This window comes from Cyclopterus lumpus, chromosome 5 (genome assembly GCF_009769545.1).
Source record: "Cyclopterus lumpus isolate fCycLum1 chromosome 5, fCycLum1.pri, whole genome shotgun sequence".
Classification (NCBI taxonomy): domain Eukaryota; kingdom Metazoa; phylum Chordata; class Actinopteri; order Perciformes; family Cyclopteridae; genus Cyclopterus; species Cyclopterus lumpus.
Window position 1 is genome coordinate 17,143,678 of NC_046970.1, and position 17,284 is coordinate 17,160,961.

The following is a 17,284-nucleotide window of genomic DNA, read 5'->3' on the forward strand; positions in this document are numbered from 1 at the left end:
GAAGTTACATCCTTGAATTCGTATTGCGTGGTGCAGATTTTTCACATCAGTCTGATAGCTCTACTGAACTGAAAACAGTAAACGCAGGCATGATGTTCTCAGTGAGTGATGTGTTATTGGTCTCAAGTAAGCAAGTTTCAAATCCTGTTCATTTATACCGTATGAAATGGGAACCAAAGGCGGTCTGAAGGTAGAAACATGCATTGAATTGTAATCTAAAACAGTAGAGCAGGCTTTGAACAATTACTGGTAATTGTTATGATTTAAAGGAAGTAAAACTAAAACATGAAAAAAGTAAAGTAAATCCCCTGGTTTATAGACCACATAATATCTATTTTATCATCTGATCACTGAGCTAAGTCTTCAGTGTTGGATTATAGTTTATTGATCTCTCACTAGGATGTTGTAGTTTCAATGTAAAAACTGCAACTCGTAGTAGCTGACCAATGAAAAGGAGGAGTAGAGTATTTGACGATATGATGATGATGATAACATGAGTTTCAGAAGAAACATTTCCATTCACAACTGTTTGTGGTAAAAATCTAATTTAGTATCACAAAGCCTCATCTCATACCAAGCTAAAATGGTAATCTGCTTACCGGAACACAGCACACGGCTCTGAGCGAGCCCTTTGTGCTACAACAACAAGTATTGGAGTCTGTTCAACTTTACAACAAAACATCACTTACTTTACTTTGAGTTCATTCTATTGGTCACTCGTTAGTCATTTTATTGAACATTTTGTTTATACTATCTAACTTTTTCTAACATGTTCGCCTGGAAGACACAAACTGTAAACACTGAAGTGTCAACACTGGGATTGCTACAGTGTTTGATATTAAGTATAGGTGGTTGTGGTTTCCTGTGAATTGCATCATCTGTACATCAGCCTCAGTGTTTTCTGGCACAGTCAGGAAGAGTCAAAGGAAGTTAAAAACAGAAGTATGCATAAACCTGAGAGCCAAAGTAAACAGCTGTAAAGGGAAAAAGAAGAGGATTTAAAATGACTTCCTCAAAGTTGTGAAATTTACAAAACAAAGTTGATTCTAAAACCGTCTCCACGGTGGCGTAACTATGAGCTCTTGCTTTATGTCCATGTGGTTGCTGACTCATATGTGGAGTCTAAATCTGTCCAAACTTTGTATAATTTGTTCAGATCAGGACAATTAAAATGCAACTCCTGAAATAATTAAATATGCTGCTTTGTCGTGTGCTCAATTATTGCCATGGAATTTATCTTATTAGAGATAGAAGACATAATAATGTGTCCCATTTCATTCTATAATTCATTAAAATCTTAAAATATATCATGTTTCAAATTTCTTTATTTAGGATTAGACACACATGTCAATGCATTCTCTTTTGAGATCATTGACATGTATTCTGAAAATCTAATTTTAACATACAAATTTAACAGAAATATTTCAGAAAACATTATTACAATTTTAAAAGTCAAAACACAATACAGAGAGTAAAAACAGGAGCACAAAAAAAGGAAATCATTTTGGGTGTCTTCAAATCACTCTACTACTATTATCACCTCAAAATAGACTTGTGATTGAATGTCAGTGCAAAGGGTAAAACATGCTTCCTGGTTTTCTTTTGGAAGAGAAGTGTTGGAAGTTGTGACGAGCCAAACAGGACAGATCTGACATCTGGTCAGAGACTTTACCGGATACTTTGGGTGCAGAGTCCTGAAAAATTGTTGAGAATATGAGAATTGTGCCATGTATGTCCTCACAGGATTCCACATTGATCTTTTTTTACACAATAACAACATTACATTTAGATAAACTAGTTCCAGAGTCTTACTATTGTGCATGCTGGTTCACTGTTATTACATACTTAGACACTTAATGGAACTGAACTATCGTTAATGTTTTAGTTGCACATGTGCTTTTTCTACAATGACATATCAAAATGTCTCTTGTGAAAAAGGTCAATAATATTTAAGTTTGCGATACAGTGAGAGGCCTGCAGTGTGTCACCTCCAGTTCCTTGTTCTGTGACCCGGTGGAGCTCTTCATATTCAGACTGCTCTGCAGATCGAGGCTGCTGGATGGCGGCAGCGTGCTCTGACCTGTGTTCGACCAGCCTGAGAGACAGTGCTGGACAGGACCACAGAGATGCACGAGTCAAAAACAGACTATTTTTAACTTAGATCTCAGAAGGTAAACGGCACAGCTAAGAAATAATAAATTTTTATGCAGTGGGATTCCTTACTCACCGATGGTAACCCAACACTATCAGAAGGGTCAAAACTGCATCGGCGATGAGCTTTGTACTTGTAGGGTGGCAAGAGGGTGGAGCGAGGGATGGTGACTCTTACAAAGAAAACCAAAAGAAAACACATGAGACAAAAGACATGCTGCTACAGTCGTTAAACGTGGTGACTTTAATATGACTTTACTAAAACTGATTATTAATTGTCAGAGTTATCTCTTGAAAACATGAGCAGAAAGTTGTGCAAGGCCTTGTATTGATTTGAAGTCTCAAACATTTGCACGATATGGACCCTCAAAAGACACACAATTTTGCCTCACTCACCACTTTTGATGTTTTTTAAGTGTTATGCAATAATGAAGACATTAGTTATCCTCAAAAAAGGGAAAGAGTGACTTCTGAGAATCCCTGCGGATACTGACCCCACAGCCTTGGTACAGAGCCCTTTTATTAGCGTGTTTCAATGAAAACACACTAGATACCATTATTTGACAGTGACATTCATAGAGATGCAAGTGAAGCCAGGAACATGACTTGTTTCAGATTATAATATGTATATAACAAGGAAAAATACTCAAGGGTTGAGTGCTCTTCTGTTGCTAAGGAGTCATAAAGTGCACATGACCATTACCTGATGAGAGCTGGTTCAACAGTAGTGTGAGGCTGGGAGGATTTGTGCTCTTTGCACACCGGGCAGCACTCCTGAGAGTGAAGTGGGACAGGGAACAGTCGGCTGTTAATCCTGTAAGAAAACGTACCTGAACAAAAATATGAGCGAGAGGAGATGAGAATTGCATCAGCCATCATAATAAGAAAAATGAGACCATGCTATTCAAATAAATAACCCCTCTCACATTGATGAGTAGCTGTGTCCGCCTCTGGATCGTTCTTGTCAGTGAGCAGCGGCAGGACTGAGAGGTTCTCTTCAGGAAATCTATAAGGAAAGCAAATGAATAGTAAGTTAATGAAGCCGTCATCAATCACAGGCAAACGATGCACAATCCAAGGGGAAGCACTCACTTCTCTTGTGGGTTGTGGACACACTCGTCTTTATTGAGCGATCGAAATGTGTGAAGGTCATTGAAGAACTCATCAGAGCGCTCTATCAAGGAGTCCTCAGCATCCAGGACTCCTTGGAGGGAACAAACATCACCTGTTAGGGCACTATTAGATAGTTGTGTGTCAAAGACAGAACCAGGCAGACAGAGAGACCCGTAAGACGTACCTGCTATCCAGTCATACCCGAGTAATGGCTGCACACGATGCCTGTCCGAGGCAGATATCTCCTCACATTCATCAGACTGAAATGTGACGCGACTCCGAACCTCCCTCTACAAAAAAAAACAAGGGGGGGAAGAGTATTATGGTTAACATGTTCTACTTAAATAAATTTCAGAAAATCTGCTATGAAAAGAAATAATTCATCCCACAGTAAAATTTCAGTTCATACAAAACCAACATGCAGCAACATGCAGAGCTTTGTAGTTCCACCTGTGTCTCCTCCCAAACTCTAAATGGACATAGGTTTACAGCTCCAAAAAAGTTTGAGTAAAAAGCCTAAGAATTATTATTTAACCGCGCTCTGACAAAAGACTACTGTAGCTCATGTGAGTGAACAGAGCAGGATCAGTGAGGAACATATAGGAGATAACAATGACAATGAATATTAGACTTTTGGGCTCACAATTTTGTGGCTTCAAATAAACTGAATCATGTTGAAAAAGTTGTTCTTAGACAGCTGATTGCCATTTTATTCCTATTTCAATGTGTAAAACAAGACAGAGATTTAGAAACCATTCCAAAGACAGATCCAGTGAGTTGGTCTGATGGTGCTGCATGTTCAGAAGTCCCTCGTCTGTATTTGGAGGTTGAAGACGGTGTTGAAATAGTGCTGCGGATGCCCGTTTGTCTCTCACATGTATCTGATGGAGACATGGGACAACAGATTTTTCCATCAATGATTCCAGGATTTTATTTTGTATTTATTATGGTATTTGTTATACATGTTCACACGCACATCACAGGTTTGCAGTGAAAACGCAAAAATATAGCAACGATGACATAATGTCCAACATGAACATAAATATCATTTGAAAAAAACACATCAGCAGCTATGTCTAGTTTTTAAAAAACTATATATTTTTTTTCAGCACCTTTCAACCGCATCCAACACCTAACGTTACATGTGACAACTGACCTCAAGCATGCTGAGCATCCGCTGAGATACGTTTGAAAGGTCCGGAAACCAAACACTTCACAATGCATTACAGTCAGATACTTGTTTGGTGGTTTAACTAGGTCGTTAAACTTGGACAAGACACAATATTTATACGTCACTGAATTTAGTGATATTTATTATTATGTATTTATTTGTGCAGCTATTACACAATAATACAAATGAGGACATATGTAACGACTGCACGCCATGAGACACAGGTGTTGTATGCGAACTAATATCTACAAATATCTCTATTTACCCGTAAATCTCACTGTCCGTCTTGCGAGGGCGGCCCGGGCGGGACCTCGGCCTCCATCGGACCGGGTCTCTGCGGGCCCCCTCCGCTCCTCAGCGCCGCCCTCTCTCTCCCTCTTGTGGCTCTGACTGCAGCCGTTGAGCCGCTCCAGTTTCTCTCCCCGCTGCTTCAAACGGTTCAATAACTCTTTGTTACGCTCACGTAAAACGTCCAGTCGGTTGTCAGTCATTTTTGAAATAACACGTTTAAATCACGTTTATCTAGCTGAGAGGGAAACAAAAAGCGCGTGTTTCATACTCTCGTGATTCATACTCTCGTGATTTAAACCAGACTCCATCACCAGCTTCATAACAACGCGTTGACAACAATGATGTGATTGGCTGTGGAGCGTCTACCCATCATGCCTTGCAATCGTCTGAGGTTGTATCCTAAAAGGGACAGACACATATTTTAATTTAAGCGACATGACATGTTGTTGAACAGCAGAGGGCGCTGTTTATTTAACGCTTGACACTGACTGGACACAGTTGATGGTGGTCAGTACAGATAATGGAGATTAGTTAATAACATGGTTAAAGAAATACCACATTGTAAATCATACTCTATTCAAGCAGTCGCCTGATATAGTTCATCTCTATGCCACAGTTTTGTCCAGGAACCATTACAAGTGGCAATGAGATTTACATTTTGTGTAGGAAACAATGGATTTGGGACTTAATTCCACAGACAGAGACATAGACTAAGCCAATGTTGGTGTTGGTTCTTTGATTGGATTTGTTGACAATAATGAAAACATTGACACCCTTATCCTGTACTGCTTTAAGTAAGGTCATGCATTCAAGAAAAGTTGTCAGATCACATAGAATGAAGGAACATACATCTGATGATTCTGCATTTGTTAGTCAAATCTAAATCTGCAGACCTAAAAACTACTAGGCTACAATATTTTCCTCAGAAATATAAAGGTGTTAAGAGGATCAAGTACCTTTTATTGTACTTAAGTATAGCTTGCAATGTCAATTAAGACTTACTAAATTATGTACTACCATTTGTTATTAATGAGAGCTGCTGAGTTGATATACAAAATTACATTATTTATCATGGCAGATCAAATTTATTCACAAAGCAATTTCCAACACATTTTACAAAAACTGAGCCTAACTAAATCAAACTAATAACTGAAGCAAAATAGTTAAATACTGTAGTTTAGACTTTAACTCAAGTGAATAAAACAAAGAGCAAGATGGTCTGTTGAGCTTAAACAGTACCACTGCAGATGGCGAGATAACGGGAACAAAATAGAAAACCATATTAGGTCAAAAGAAGGACTGAGCTTTAGGCCGGAAGGTTCAAAGAGGAAACTCCTACAAGAATATCTTCGAGATGTGCCAGTATAAAGTAATAAACCCTGGAGGAACATGACAGTGTGAGTGGACATCTGCTCAACCAGGTTTACATGATCAATTGAGGTTAAACGTGTTAAAGAGTAATGAGAATAATTATTTAAAATCATACATGCTCAGAGATATACAGTAATAGCGACAAACTATTTATTATCCACTTATTATCTACCATCAGAAGGCAAATGTGTACAAACCTTTAAAGGACAACATGACAGTGGCACTGAAATTATTTTTTTTCTTTTGTCAATGCAGCCTTTTTTATAGTCAATGGCCACTTTATGATTAGGTAGACCTGTAACATCCTACCTACAAAGATCATAATATTCAGTTTTGATTGACATTATCAGAGAGATGTTGTTTCCAGCCATCACAGCTTGTGGGTGAAACGTTGTCCTGGATGCACATACTGTAGTTTGTACGAATTTGAGTACTTTGTCATGTGTTTATATGTGGACAGGTTTAGCAGCCGCGATATAACGTTGCAACTGTGCAGGATGCAGTCAAGAAACTTTACAGCTGTGTAGTAGAGGTCAAAATGAAGATTAAGTTTAAAGATGGATGTGGTCTAAGCGAGGTGGCTGGAAGAGCTCTCAAGTGGGACAGTGGCCCCTGCCCAATTTGACATCACAGCTGGTGAGATCACATCTCAAGATGGTATGGAGTTTCACTATGTGTTTATTGTGGAGCTTGAATTGGACTACATTATATTTGGAGCTGTTTTTAATATTTTGCCAACCCCATTACAAACATAATTTCTCGATGATTTCCTTTATACAACAGGTTGGTTGGTGGATCGACATGTTGATTTTCTCCCCATTGTATCACTTAGAGGACAACCTGTGCTTGTAAAAATGGCAAGAGTGGAACATAATCAGCCTCTGCTGGGTGGCTTGATGACATTGGTTTAGTTACATTAAACCTGTCCATCCGTGGTGGCACTAATGACAGTGTTGCAGGTGCTGCAGGGTCACAGCCATAATCGTATGTCTGATCACCCGTGGAGCAAATGGTGTGGAACTGTGTGGGCAAGATGCTGCTTAGTATTCCAGTCACGGCTCGTTTGCATTGAGAGCTGTCCAGGCCAGTCCAGTATGATTAGTTGACCACAGTAGTGTGGAGTTGCACCCCATTATCATTAAACGCGGTGGCAGTCATGAAGTCATACACTCCTCCCTGTCTCTCTAATTACACCCCCACTGTTGGGCTCCGAGCAATTACTGCCATGCCGCCAGAACGCTTCATCGTTCATTAGGCACAGATAACGGACACATCAACAACAAAAACACAAGAAAAAGTGGAATTACTCATATTTCTACTAAACAACAAAATATCACCCAAGATAAATTATTTTGAGGAAATAAAAAGTTGTGTTAGGTGCCAAACATTATTGAGAAAAAAAATCACATTGATTAATATTTTTTGAAAAAGTCAGATTATATCAAATACTCTTGATATATAATCGTGTAGAGACGTGCCATTTATGTGTTTCTGTTCTGTTCAGTGTAATTATATTGTATTGTCTTGCTTTATATTATACACTAACTGTATACTCTTTAGAATAATAGTCTGTTGTTTAGTTACACCTAAAGATGACTTTTCAAATCTACATGCAGTCTGACAGAACAATGTACCAATTGATTAATCCCGAGACTATATTTTTACACACATATCACACATAAATTTGCCTTAAAGACAACGTTTTCTTCTACATAATTAGGTTTTTAAAAAAGTCAAAGACGCTGTTTTCAAATTGTAATCTATCTTTAAATATTCATGACTAGTCAAAGTCAGCTGGGATAGGCTCCAGCGCCCCGCGACCCTAATGAGGATAAGCGGTATTGAAAATGGATGGATGGATGGATGGACTAGTCAAAGTTTGTAGGAATGTATCACTTAATCACAAAGTCTGATCTGCTTCATCTGGACTGTGACTTGACAACGTCAGGAAACAGTTCTACATCTTCCACCAGACTGGCATGAACGTGCATGACATCACCATTTTTCAACTGAAGCTCAATCACCTCAAACCAATGAGAAGAGGTCAGACAGATTGGCAGAAGATTTCCTGACCATGTACTCATACTTTAAACGGTACTATACAATCATCTATCATTTAAAATAAATGATCCTCCTGTCCTCTGCACTTACAGGTCACTGCAACTAAACAAAGTGCAGAAACAAAAGGAAGGAAAAAAGACTGAAGAGCATCAGGTCATCCATCAAAATGTTAATTTCAATTTAGGGGGTTGTTCTCAGTATATATCGCAGTCATTTTCTAAATGTCTGATATTGGTGTCATGTATTATTCTTTGAGTAAGCAGTTATGTGTAGTGGTAAGGGGTGTTTCAATAGGAAATAATATTCATTCTGTCTAACTGTTCAATGGAAATCAATGAGCTTCATTCACAACTTTGGAAATTGCTTTTAAAATGTGGCTATTCTTTTTTGTAATATTTAAACAAAAGTGCTTCTTGTTCTGAATGCGCCCAAAGATTTTCTTTAAAAAAAGACTCATGATAAAGTAGCTGAGACTACACACAGAAAAACGCTGCACAGAACAGGACACAAAATGATCTCCTGAATAGTACAGTGAGATCAGTATAAAGTTGGGTGTTCGTATCAAATCATACCACAATATGTTCAGGATTATTAAACATTGGCTCACTGTGTTTTTTCAGTCCAGAGTTTTTTTGTAAAACAATTACATCAATCATCAGTTTCCAGTGGAGGACAAAGTGACACACACACTGAATATTACAAAACAAAGCAGTGCAATTGTATTTAAGCTAAGCTATTGTTTTGTATTTATTCCAAGTTAACTAACTGTAAGAGATCTATCTGAGTAAATATTGTTTTAAAGTAAAGCAAACTGATTTTTGTTATCTTACATGTTGACTTTGAAAAGTAAAGTATACCCACTAAAACACAATTTCTACACTAATCTAGAGTTGAGCAATTGTCCTCGGAAACCAGAGTTTGTGGTTATACAAACCAGACTGTGTGAGGGTTTTGAAAAGAAAACGTGTTATTACCACATGGCCTGTCAATCTCTGCTTTTTTATCTGATCTGAAAAGTCTCTCCTGACTCCCTTATTGAAGAGCTGCCATTGTCCCTGTGGGAAGATGAAAAGACGAATGATAATAACCCGGAGCCAAGGTACACATCCACCCTGTGTGCGATGTGTGTGTGTGATGTGTGTGTGTGGTGTGTGTGTGTGTGTGTGTGTGTGTGGTGTGTGTGTGTGTGTGTGTGGGGTGTGTGTGTGTGTGTGTGTGTGCGTGTTCGTGTGTGAGCTTGTGGTTCTACCAACAGGATTGGTGAGAGAAGTGTTTTTTGCTGATAAAGAAAAGGAAAGGGTCGATTGTCCCAACCATTCTAGAGATAGAATTGGATGCCATTAAGATAAGAAGGATTAGACATGCTACCTCGCTGTCCTAGCTGCTACAACCTGAGGACAGGTGGAGAGTAAAAGACCCCATCCAGGGGGGGGTTGTAGACTGATTAATGGGGAATAGGATGTTGTTTGGAATAAGAACAGTACATTTGTATTTATCACCACGAACAACAGACAACCACAACACATTTTTATCAGGGGTTGAAGTATTCAGATCCTTCACCTAGTAAAGTAAAGTTGCAATACCACAATGTAACAATATTCCATTAAAAGTAATATTGCGCCATTGAATATGTTACTGAAGTCAAAGGCTAGTTTGGGCTTCATGCACTGTTAAACTTTTCTTTCAGCAACGTTTCAATAGTTTGTACAGTCTATTTCTAGGAAACGATCATGCTGCTTTCATCACTCCCCCTTTTGTTATTATTTTAAGATTATTTCTGATTTCTGTTTCTGGGAAGCTACAGATCATATTCACAAATGGAGACGAGACTTTTTAAAAAGCTCTATGTTCCATCTCCTATGGGCTTTTTGTTATTGTTGCTATAGCATCAAGTTTACTGGGAGTAGTATGCATCAACACATGTGCACATAAACATGTACTGACACTTGTCTAACATTTTCCCTATAGCAGGCCCTGCACTAGTAGACAAGTCCCCTTTAAAATGGGCTGTTTTTAGATGTTGTTGTTCCAAAGAATTATGCTCCGTCATGCATAGGTTTGGCCTGCGTCAGGAGCAAAAACTAAAATGTAAAAATGTAGAAGATCAATCAGACTGTGGTTGCTCGTATTTCAACACATCACACCTGGAAACAATGATTTAATGGCTGCTGATTTATGAGATGAGGAAAGAGACCAGGAGGTTTGCTTCAGGTCCGGTTCCTCTGAGTTAGTCCGCAGTGGACTTGCCGTCAGGGGTTTTATGTCACTGCTGTGCTTAATGACCTGTGTGCTTCTCTGTGATTAACTGCTATATTCTCCTCCTTCGATTTACTGCATCTGTTTTAATAGGCCTCAGCCTTTGTTTAGGGGCTCATGGACGACAATGAATCTACCAGAACCACCGAGCTGACAGAGTGTGTAAGGACGACTGGCGCTGTCTGATCAGATAGACAGACTGCCTCAGCTGCCACCTGCGTCAAACAATCAATGCCTCTATTTTATCCAGCAAAACATCCTTACATAAACAAGACTATACCATTGTTAGTATCTGTAAGAAAAGGACACATGTAAGCTAGTATCACCTCGTCACAATAAATAAGCTTCTTGCTCAAAAACAGCCCTGGCTTAAAGCATTGCAATTAAAAACTGAAATATTCTGGGCTGGTTAAGCTGACTGCCGGTCTTATCCGACAGTCATAATTGACATGTAGTGAGAATGTAAAGCAGTGATTAATACTATTGTCAAGCCGCAAGCTAAAAAAAAGGGATTTCAGGCAAAAGCAAAATCCGTAGCAAAGAAAAACTGTGTCAAATGCTGATTAATTAATCTGGCTAAGAATATGAACACTGCATTTTTTAAATCTAGGTCTTCTGTTGGAACCAGTGAAAAGAGTCATTCGGTCCATGTTGCGCAACCTGTAATTTGATATCATTGTTCGTTATTAGACATTTTTTACTAAACTGTCATCCAACAACAACATCTTTCTTTCTAGTTTCCAAGCACACATAATATTTTCTGCCACAGGCTTTTAGCAAAGTTGAGCAGCCTTCTCCATCAAATACGTAGAGTGCATTGATCAACAATGCCCTAATTAAAAAGCTTTCAAGCTTGTTTATCAGATCTACCAATCATAGAGGCAGTCCAATTTGTTTATGGCCTATGTGAGAACAAATATACGCTTACAGTAAATAAATCTCCAATAATCAAATTTGAAGTTGTAATTAGAGCCTTGCAAAAAGAGAGGATACGGTCTGTATATATATAAGATTGGATGTTTGCCAGCATCTTGTTTGAAGGTATGACAAAATGAAACAAGAAACACATTTGCTGACAATGATGCAACACTGAGCAGAAAGCCCAAAACACCACTGGCAATAAACAAAAGGTTGTGACTGCTGGAAATGTGAGAAAAATCTTAACCTGCACAGCATCGTTCTGAAAGGAAAAGGGGAAAGAAAGAACACTAAAGCAAGCAACCCTTTTAGAGCACTGCTTTTAATTTACTTTGAATGATTTAAGTAGAAATACATTAGTCATAACAGACAATACATAGACGCTGAGAATTGGGTCTAAAATAAAGCAGCTTTCAGAAGCATGAATCAGACATTTTATTTGAATTGCATGTCTCTTTATAGCAGTCACATGGGCAGGTGTATGGACATCCTGTTTGCAGGGTACCTACCAAAAGGCTTGCATCAGGCACGTGCACAGACATTTTGGGCAGGTGCTCAAACCAAAAAAACGTGCACCCATCGCCAACATTATTTATGAAATTAAAAAAATAAATAATAAATAAATAAATAAAAAACACAGTAGGATATTTTCAACTTATATATACTTATTATATATATATATATATATATATATATATATATATATATATATATATATTTTTTTTTTTTTGTTAACAAACTAAATTGAATAAATAAATGAATGCAGTGCTCGGGCAGTAAAAATAATATTAACAAATATACATTTGCACTATATACACACAATAAAGTTAGCACCTTAGCCAGCTTCACCATCATAGGTGCAAAGGTAACAACAGGGAATGTTCCGCTAGAGTAGCGAGAACCATCGCCTATACAAAAAAAGTTTTCATTGGTAAAACTTAATATTAATGGACCACTTCCACTATTATTGTACAGCTGTTAGAATTGTGACCTATCTTCTATTCGCAATTAATATGCATTCAATCCAGTGAAATTAAAATGATAATCTAATCTGGCTAAAGTAGTTTATCAAGAGTAAAATAACAGCTGTGATTTAGCTGCAAGCTTCCAATCTATTACACACCTTTGCATTTGCAATCCACTGAAATGAAGGAACAGGCATAGTAACTCTCTCATTCCTTCAGGGCCCTTGGGAGCAACTGTTCTTGTGACTGTAGGGACTGGAAGTACACTGGCTGTGGTCATTATAGTTAACACCTTTTGCCTGTGCATTTCTGTCTGGCAGTGTGCAGAGAGGGCATGTGAGCCCTTCTTACTGTAGTTTATCTCCTTGCAGCACAGGCTGCATTTCGCATACCCTGCTTTATCAATTTTGATAAAATACTGGGACAGTGGGAAGCTGTACTGCACTCCTCTAACGTCTGTTTTGACCTCCGCCTCCAGCCAGGCCCAGCTCAACTTGCATCTCAGCCCTGCGTCAAGCTGCGCTACATATACACCATCCTCTTCCTTCAACTCTTTCATTCTGAAAAGGACCACGTCATCTTATCAATATCTGGGCCTCACGTTGTTGGCTAAGTCAAACGACGTGATTTACTTCATTCCAATTTGAGTTAAAAAAGTGACTGCGTTAGCTTAACCAGACCGTTAGCTAACGTCATATCAAGCTGACTAGCTTTAGATTAAAACAACAGAGTGGGAAAGATTTGATGGGGATAACGTGACAAAAATATTACGACACATAACTTGGATGGCGAGTGACCGTCGTTAGTTAAACAGCATATTACATCGTTCCTAGCAAACAAGACTACTAGTGTTCATTGCTGATCTAGTAGTACCGACGGTAAATTCAACTTGGAGCGAAGGGATGAAAAGTTGGAGAGAAACGTAGACGCTGTAGACAACGCTGATTGGCCAAGACTCGACACGTCACATCAAAGATGTTTTATTTGCGAAGATAACTCACTACATCAACTTTTCTCCGTGTCTCACTCCGATCTCAGAAACGCTGCCCGGCCAGATGAGACCCCCCAAAAAACAAAAACTCTTCGGATCTCCACGATCCACGTGGATGGCATATTTTGATTTAAAAACGGCGAATTTCGTCCAAAGGTGACAAGTTTGCAGGTATGATATATATATATATATATATATATATATATATATATATATATATATATATATATATATATATATATATATAATCTGTTTGCACTCAAGTAAATATGCACTGAATTTTAGCGCTAGCAATTCAATTCAATTCAGTTTATTTTGTATAGCCCAATATCACAAATTACAAATTTGCCTCAGAGGGCTTTACAATCTGTACACATACGACATCCCTGTCCCAGGACCTCACATCGGATCAGGAAAAACTCCCCAAAAATAACCTTTCACAGGGAAAAAAAGGGAAGAAACCTTCAGGAGAGTGACAGAGGAGGATCCCTCTCCCCGGATGGACAGACGCAATAGATGTCATGTGTACAGAATGAACAGCATTACGGAGTTACATAAACACATTACATGAATATGACAATGTATGAATGGAACTCCAATCCATGAAACAGAAGGAGGTAGAGAGGAGGGGGGGCGGGGCGCATCAGCAGGGCCAATGTGGGAGGCCGGTTCACCAGGCATCAGACACCGCCAGGTCCAATAGACCCTATGAGACGTAAAGTCACAAAGACTCCAGGAAGGAAGCAGTTAATAAGGTGCAATGGAGAGATGTAAATGCATCCATAAGTAGAGAGAGAAGAGGAGATAGGTGCTCAGTGTATCCTAAAACATCCCCCAGCAGCCTATAAGCCTATAGCAGCATATCTAGGGGCTCGACCAGGGCAAACCTGATTCAGCCCTAACTATAAGCACAATCAAACAGGAAAGTCTTAAGTCTACTCTCAAATGAGGTGACTGTGTCTGCCTCCCGGACTGAAAGTGAGCGAGAGCTGTTTGCCATGGGAGACCCCACCAGGGCGGATGCCGCCGGCCCAGACAACATAGCTCCCGTAACACAACATCTCAGTAATCCAGTCCGCTAAGCTAACAACTTGATTGAAGACGGTGCCCAGTTCGGCCAGCACAGGCGTCCGGATGGTGTGTGCAGTGGTTTCGGCGTCGTACAGGGGCGTTGATAGAGCTCTCCGTAGAACACGGTTTAGTGTAGTCATCCAGGTCCGTGAAGAGGATAGACAGCAAGGCAAAAAACCTGCAGCTGACGCCCCTCCATGAAATGGACCAGTCGGCAGACTTATGCCTGCCGTTGGCTCCCCTTCATGAAGAGGGCCAGTCAGCAGGCTCTTGCCCGCCGTCTTGTCCTCTTCACCCCCTGGATGACTAAACTAAACCGTGTCCTACCGAGAACAGTATCAAGGCTCCTACACGACGACGAAACCACTGCAGACACCATCCGGACGACTGCGATGACACCGCTCCCGTAGGTAATCCTGGCCGAAGAGGGGACCGTCTTCAAGGCGGGGCGGCAAAACCCGCCTGGGTCGAGTTGTCTTCCTGGTGGACTAAAACTAAAAAAATGTTTGCTGTCTAAAGCGTGAGATTGACCTCTCCTCATAAACTCTGGTCTTCTGAAGTTGTGATGTCACTCGCAACGTTCTGAAGTTGTGAATTCTAGTGGCGAGGCACTGTTTACCATATATTTAATAATAATAATAATAATATTATTATAATATATATAATATAATTATATATAATATATAAATAATATAATATTATAATAATAATTATATTATTATTATATATTTAAGTATTATTAAATATGAGATCCGCCCTGAGATGCTGAAAGTGCTGGACATTGTTGGGCTGTCTTGGTTGACACGCCTTTTCAGTGTCGCATGGGGGTCGGGAACAGTGCCCATGGACTGGCAGACCGGGGTGGTGGTTCCCATCTTCAAGAAGGGGGACCGGAGAGTGTGCTCGAACTATCGTGGTATCACACTGCTCAGCCTCCCGGGAAAAGCTTATGCCAGGGGGCTGGAGAGGAGGCTCCGACCGCTTGTCGAACCTCGGATTCAAGACGAACAGTGCGGTTTCCGTCCCGGTCGTGGAACAGTGGACCAGCTCTTTACCCTCGCAAGATTACTGGAGGGGTCCTGGGAGTTTGTCCAACCAGTTTACATGTGCTTTGTAGACCTGGAGAAGGCTTTCGGCCGGGTCCCTCTGGGGTTTTTGTGGGGGGTGCTGCGGTAGTATGGGGTGCCGGACCCGTTGGCACGGGCCATCCGGTCTCTGTACGCCTGCAGTAGGAGCTGTGTTCGTCTCCTCGGTAGTAAGTCAGACACGTTCCCGGTGGGTGTTGGCCTCCGCCAGGGCTCCCCTTTATCACCGGTCCTGTTCGTGACCTTCATGGACAGGATATCTAGGCGCAGCCAAGGGGCGGAGAGGATCCGGTTCGGGAGTCTCGGGATCGCCTCTCTGCTGTTTGCGGATGATGTGGTCCTGTTTGCCTCCTCGGACCGTGACCTCCAGCATTCACTGGGGCGTTTTTCAGCCGAGTGCGAAGCGTCAGGGATGAGAGTTAGCACCTCCAAATCTGAGGCCATGGTGCTCTGCCGGAAACCGGCGGATTGCTCCCTCCAGGTGGGGGCAAACTGCCTACCCCAAGCGAAGGAGTTCAAGTATCTCGGGGTCTTGTTCACGAGTGAGGGTAAGGTGGAGCGGGAGATTGACAGGCGGATCGGTGCGGCTGCAGCAGTAAAACAGGCACTGTACCGGTCCGTCTTGGTGAAGAGGGAGCTGAGCCGGAAGGCAAAGCTCTCCATTTACTGGTCGGTCTACGTTCCAAACCTCACCTATGGTCACGAACTCTGGGTCGTGACCGAAAGAACGAGATCTCGGATACAAGCGGCCGAAATGAGCTTCCTCCGTAGGGTGGCCGGGCTCAGCCTTAGAGATAGGGTAAGGAGCTCGGACATCAGGGGGGAGCTTGGAGTCGAGTCGCTGCTCCTTCGTGTCGAAAGGAGTCAGCTGAGGTGGTTCGGGCATCTCAGCCCGAACCACCTCCTGGACGCCTCCCATTAGAGGTTTTCCGGCACGTCCAACTGATAGGAGGCCCCGGGGAACCGCTGGAGGGATTATATCTCCCGGCTGGCCCTGGAACGCCTCGGGATCCCCCAGAATGAGCTGGAAAGTGTTGCGGGTGAGAGGGAAGCCTGGGTAGCCTGCTGAACCTGCTGCCACCGCGACCCGACCCCGGATAAGCGGGTGATAATGGATGGATGGATGGATATATTTAAGTACAATGGAGACTGCCTTTCACCATTCATTATTGATGAAAATTAAATAATAATTATTACAGTTCAGATAACTATATTCTTATATAATTATTAGTATGTTAAATACTGATGAATGAAGAAACAATTGGGCTCCAGCTGAAGGGGCACTTTTCTCATCCAGGGCAAAAGGGCAGGTTCTTGAGCACCACTAGGGGTCTATCTGTGCACGTGCCTGGCTTGCATGATGACTTTGTTGCTCAGAGGGAAAGAAAGTTGACCTAAACCTGTTATGCTCTCTTGGCCTTTTCTGATTGCTGTGAGTACATGTGGCCCTTAAGCAGTCATTGAAGACGGTGCTCACATGTGACACAATATGACTTTCCTTAGAAGATGAATGACTCCAAATATTATGGAACATGATGTACATTGTATTTAAAACCTACACTGCTAGAGTGTTGTTTTTTGATTTATTTTGGGACCTTTTGTGAGCTGCAGGATTATTAAACAAAGTGATTCTCCTTTAAAGCAAAATAGCAAGATTGCGAAATCGTCAAATGTGTTTCTGGTCGCTGTATTGAAGGGAATTACAGGATTAGATCAAAATGAATATGAAGTTATGAGAAGGCAGGGAGCGTTTCAACGATTTAATGAAAAGATAACTTCATGAGTCTTTTTTTTACAAAACATATATACCAACACTATATTCCTGTGTAAACAATCTATG

The 17,284-nt window shown here is 40.8% G+C and overlaps 1 protein-coding gene across 1 annotated transcript; it reads right to left on the bottom strand.

The window, feature by feature from the left end:
- Window positions 1-1,303: 1,303 nt before the first annotated feature.
- miip (migration and invasion inhibitory protein) lies at window positions 1,304-5,049 on the bottom strand. The gene is made up of 9 exons (XM_034532228.1): window positions 4,701-5,049; window positions 4,018-4,145; window positions 3,449-3,554; window positions 3,244-3,355; window positions 3,078-3,157; window positions 2,855-2,981; window positions 2,228-2,324; window positions 1,989-2,108; window positions 1,304-1,694 (listed from the first exon to the last, which is right to left on the bottom strand). Exons 1-9 carry the CDS (start codon window positions 4,924-4,926, stop codon window positions 1,566-1,568), a joined length of 1,125 nt encoding a protein of 374 aa, XP_034388119.1. The 5' UTR covers window positions 4,927-5,049; the 3' UTR covers window positions 1,304-1,565.
- Window positions 5,050-17,284: the final 12,235 nt, after the last annotated feature.

Bases quoted from the DNA above. Each gene is read 5' to 3' on its own strand.
- miip (XM_034532228.1), bottom strand. From the start codon at position 4,926: ATGACTGACAACCGACTGGACGTTTTACGTGAGCGTAACAAAGAGTTA. The intron at 2,982-3,077 runs GTGAGAGGGGTT...ATTTTTGTTCAG, and splicing joins GGACACAGCTACTCATCAAT to GTACGTTTTCTTACAGGATT. The intron at 2,109-2,227 runs GTGAGTAAGGAA...GGTCCTGTCCAG, and splicing joins ATAGTGTTGGGTTACCATCG to CACTGTCTCTCAGGCTGGTC.